Below are 4,411 nucleotides of genomic sequence, written 5' to 3'. Positions count from 1 at the left end.
CTATAAATTTGGATTTAACAAAAAAATTACCCAAAATTGCAACAGGATCTCATTTGGTGGCCATATATTGATGTTCCTATGGCAACATGTAATCATCATAGGGGTATAAGATATGATAAGATAAGATAACAGAACTTTATTGTTCCTGCAGGAAATTGTTGAAATTGTATACAAACTGATTTTATTTTTTCTTAAACACTTGTCATGTGTAATGGAGAAAAATATGATAGTTTTTAAATGTTTCATTGTTTCTCTTTTGTTGTTGTTGTTGTAACAAAAACATTGTATTCGACACTGGTGACCACAGTATCCTTATATGACGGTTGGAACATTGGGTTGAGTTGGGATTACGGGTGCAGCATTAGAATGGTTACGTTCATATCTGAGTAATAGGAGTTTTTGTGTCAATGTTGGTAATCATTTACCTGCTTCCCTTTCCTGTGGAGTCCCGCAAGGCTCCATTCTAGAACCCCTTCCGTTTTCATTGTATCTGCTCTTCTTGGGGTCTATCCTGAGGAAACATGTCATTTTGTTTCATTGTTATGCCAATGATTGTCAGATTTATCCGAACTTAAAACCTAACAGTTCCTACTCCATTCGCCCTTTGCTAAAATGTCTTGATGACATCAAGACTTGGATGGCTACAAACTTCTTGAGTTTTAATGATCAGAAGACTGATGTCATTATGTTTAATCCTAGCTCTGCCACTGTCTCTGATCCTGTAAACCTGTACTCCCTTCAGCCATATCTAAAGCAATCTCGGACTTTAAGTTTAATAAGCAGATCAACTCTGTTCTTCAAAAAGGCTTCTTTCGGCTAAGGCAGATAGCTAAGCTCAAGTCTGTGCTGTCCAGATCCGACCTTGAAAAATTAGTCCATGCATTCATTACAACACGGCTAGACTACTGTAAGTCACTTTATGCTGGGGTCAGTCAGACTTTACTCTCACGTCTCCAGCTTGTCCAAAATGCTGCAGCCCAGCTACTAACAGGAACTCATAGGTTTGAGCACATTACACTGGAACAATCTGCCCATCAAAATTAGACAGGCTGCTTCAGTCTCTGCTTTTAAATTTCTCCTCGAAACACCTGTACTCATTGACATTTAACCCAGGGTGATGGGATTTAGATTTAGTTTTTCATTGATTCTGATTGTTTTCTGTTTTTATTCCCGATGCTGTAATTATATCTTGTTACTTTTTATTTGATGCTGTGATCTTTTTGTTAAGCACTTTGGTGACAGTTTCTGTTTGAAATGTGCAATATAAATAAATCTGACTTGACAAAAAAAAAAAAAAAAGTCTTAAAAGTTGTAATGTGTCAATATTACCACAAGGTGACGGCAAAGCTCTGTTAAATTCTATTAAATTTAATTGATTGAATTTAATATGCGTGACACCCTCTCCCCCCTTTAAATATTTGTGAATGTGCTTCTTTGTCAATTAAAATACAATTATAGTTTTACTGTCTAATTAAAACTATTCATTCACATGAGCTAAAAACTCCAGTGTTTCCACTCTGTTCAATAGAAATGAATGATAAAAAACAAACCAGGTCTTACAGTGTCTGACTCAAGTAAAGAGTGTCTGGTAATAAATGTTTGCACAAGCTTTTATTGTCATTTTATAGACATCTCTTTTCCTGTGCACACATTTTATTTTTCCATAAATTCAATCCAACATAAAGCCGAACCCGTCAGCGTCTGCTTTTTACTCCAATGAACCAAGTAACCTGCAGTATTTAGGTTTTTATGTAAAGAAATGTGGGTTGAACTCGGAAAAGAGTCAAAATTAAAATGGAGTCTCACTTTGTGGTCCTGTTGTTGCGTCACTATGGCAATATGAATACTATAAACTGATGCACACTGACTTATCTGTAAAAGTTTCTGTATTTTTCCTTCTTCCTTGGCTTTTGTCCGACGGTCCCTGAAGGCAGCAAGTTGAGGTTTTCATCCCTCTGCTCCAGTGGGTGGGGGCGGGTTTTTCTCCTTTGCGTCAACTCTCCGTCGGGTCAGTCTGATCTGGACTGGGACTCAGACAGCAGGATTACCATTAATAACGATGGTGTGTCATTTATCTTTGTAACGAGCTTTTAATGGAGACGACCTGCAGGATGTTGCTGCTGACTCTGCTGCTCTGCTTCAGTCCCGCTGCTCTGGGGCAACTGGCGGAGTCCCAGTTTGAGGATGATGTTGATCCCGATCAGGCAGACTTTGATTTGGACTTTGTAAGATCTGCACCGCCGCTTTGCACACGTTGTGTTTAAATTAGTTGTATCCTGACCATGTTTGTCTCTGCAGGCGCGCAGGGTGCCACGGCAGCTGAAACCTGTTAAGGTAAGAAATGAATCTCATTTAGATCCAGAAAAACGTTTTGCAATTCTGGTATTTTTCCCTCTAAATGATTCCAAGTGGTCGAAATAAGTGATTATAAGTGATAAATGTTCTGATCTAGACTGGATGACCCAGTTTAAGTCAGATAAAAGTGGAGTCTGTCGCTCCAAACGTGCGCGCTGGGTGTGGACGCAGGAGATCCGCCAAGCGCGCAGATGAGCCAAAGTTTCTGTAATGTTGTAATCATCTGAGCTGAACAAATCCCACTGCCTGTTGAGCTGTGGGGAAGTGCGGCTGGCTCTGACTTGTCAAGATGAAAGAAATTCAAGGTGGAAAAACTTTACGCACAGCAGCGACGCCTTTACGCGCGACAGCGCCATGCGCATGAAGCTGTTTCAGCGAGGGGCGTGTATGGGAGTCCTTACTTCTTCTTGTGTTTCAGGAGGCCAAATCTCACATCCAAGAGCTGTCCATCAAGACCACCATCATCTCCCGCTACGCGTTCACTGCTGTGCACTGCGCCATGCTGAACCGGTATTCTGCTGCGGCTGAAGGCCTCTTCCAGTTCCAGATCCCCGCCGGAGCCTACATCTCCAACTTCACCATGTAGGAACCACCCATATCATTCCACCTTCAGCTCACATCTTATGGGCCTCCAACCAATATCAGATCTCAGAAATAACTGGATAAAACTTCATTCTATGAATAGGGATTCTATTTTTTGTGATTTGATAAATGTGAAGAGGTGGAAATGTAACTTAACCTCCTTCTTGGATTTTCATTCCAAGAGTGGGTTTGACATTCAGGCTGTTAACTATTTGCACTTCTTTTTTAATCAAAATGTTGATCCATATTTCTAGAAAAATATCATAATAATCAATCGATTTTAGCAAGATTTAGAAACTAAATTATCTTTTTTTTTTTAGCATATTTGCAGCCTGCTATAATATTACGAGTAGATTCTCATTAAGATGGCAAAGATGGTAAACTAGAACATAACTGGAGAAGTTTTGAAGGATGCTGATGCAGCAGCTGTCCTGAATTCCAACAAAACTTCAAAATAATCTGAAAAAAAAAAGACATTTTCATGTATAAAAGAAGGAAGATTTTAAAAAATATTGAAGCGGCTGTCAGGGGCAGGTTGCCACAATATCTACATATTTGTGTATGCGACAGACAGAAACACTGACTAAAAAGTAAGCCTCAAAAAGCAACCACTGTGTGAAAACTGTAAGCTGTATTGGACAAATTATTGAACTGTGCGCCAAAATTCTGCTGGTCATGTGTGAATTTTTATTTATCTATTGTGTTTATGTGGGAAATAGTACAAGTAAAAAAATTTTTTTTAATTCTTCCCGTTTAGAAGAAAAAAATTGAGCTAAAGTACTAAACTTATTGTGATAGGAAGACGTTTTAGCAGCTTTTTGAGGATCAGAACGCTAAAACGTTGAGTCAGCGTTCCACTGAAAATCTTCAACTATCATAAAACTTATCTATGAATACAGATAAACTGTGAAATATGTCAAAATGTCAATTTAAATATGAAGTACGTCCGAGCTGTAGAGCTCCAAAGAAGTTTTTCTTCTCTTGATTTGTCAAAAGCCCATAAATTTTTGCAAAGTTCGTTCATGTTGTACAATTTCAGCAGACTGCTCCCAGTGTGGGCCACGAGTTTTGATTTATAATCTGCCTGTTTTGTTTTTTTAATAGAAAAAACGTGAACAGAATAAAAATGGGCATCACCCCCCTATTATACCATGCATAAATTAAAAACACTTTACAACTACAATAAAAAAAAACATTAACAGCTTTGACATTTGTCTCGATGGTTCAGTTTTTATGAAGATTTAAGAGAGTAAAAGGTTAGAAAGGGCTCAGATCTGTTCATGTGCAGGACGGGGCTGTGTAAATAGATACTGACAGCGTTTTGTGAGGCCTTTGTCCATGAAAAACCAAGCTGAGCCACGACAATAGTGTGCGTGAATGTATGTGGTACTCTAAAGCTTGACCTTTGACCCCCTTGAACCAGGATCATTGGAGGGCGTGTCTACCAGAGTGAAGTCCGACCGAAGGAGAAGAG

General features: G+C 38.9%; 1 protein-coding gene across 1 annotated transcript; it reads left to right on the top strand.

Moving 5' to 3' along the window:
* Positions 1 to 2,111: 2,111 nt before the first annotated feature.
* LOC119428531 (inter-alpha-trypsin inhibitor heavy chain H5-like) lies at positions 2,112 to 2,941 on the top strand. The gene is made up of 3 exons (XM_037696211.1): positions 2,112 to 2,225; positions 2,299 to 2,334; positions 2,774 to 2,941. The coding sequence occupies exons 1-3, from the start codon at positions 2,112 to 2,114 to the stop codon at positions 2,939 to 2,941; spliced, it is 318 nt and encodes a 105-aa protein (XP_037552139.1).
* The last annotated feature ends 1,470 nt before the right edge of the window (positions 2,942 to 4,411 follow it).

Source organism: Nematolebias whitei, chromosome 22 (genome assembly GCF_014905685.2).
Source record: "Nematolebias whitei isolate Nwh7 chromosome 22, NemWhi1, whole genome shotgun sequence".
Lineage (NCBI taxonomy): Eukaryota > Metazoa > Chordata > Actinopteri > Cyprinodontiformes > Rivulidae > Nematolebias > Nematolebias whitei.
Note: the sequence above shows the minus strand (reverse complement) of the source record. Positions and strands in the feature narration are given on the sequence as shown.

Coding starts and splice junctions, on each gene's coding strand:
- LOC119428531 (XM_037696211.1), top strand. CDS start 2,112: ATGTTGCTGCTGACTCTGCTGCTCTGCTTCAGTCCCGCTGCTCTGGGG. Junction 2,226..2,298: donor CAGACTTTGATTTGGACTTT/GTAAGATCTGCA, acceptor TTGTCTCTGCAG/GCGCGCAGGGTGCCACGGCA. Junction 2,335..2,773: donor GGCAGCTGAAACCTGTTAAG/GTAAGAAATGAA, acceptor CTTGTGTTTCAG/GAGGCCAAATCTCACATCCA.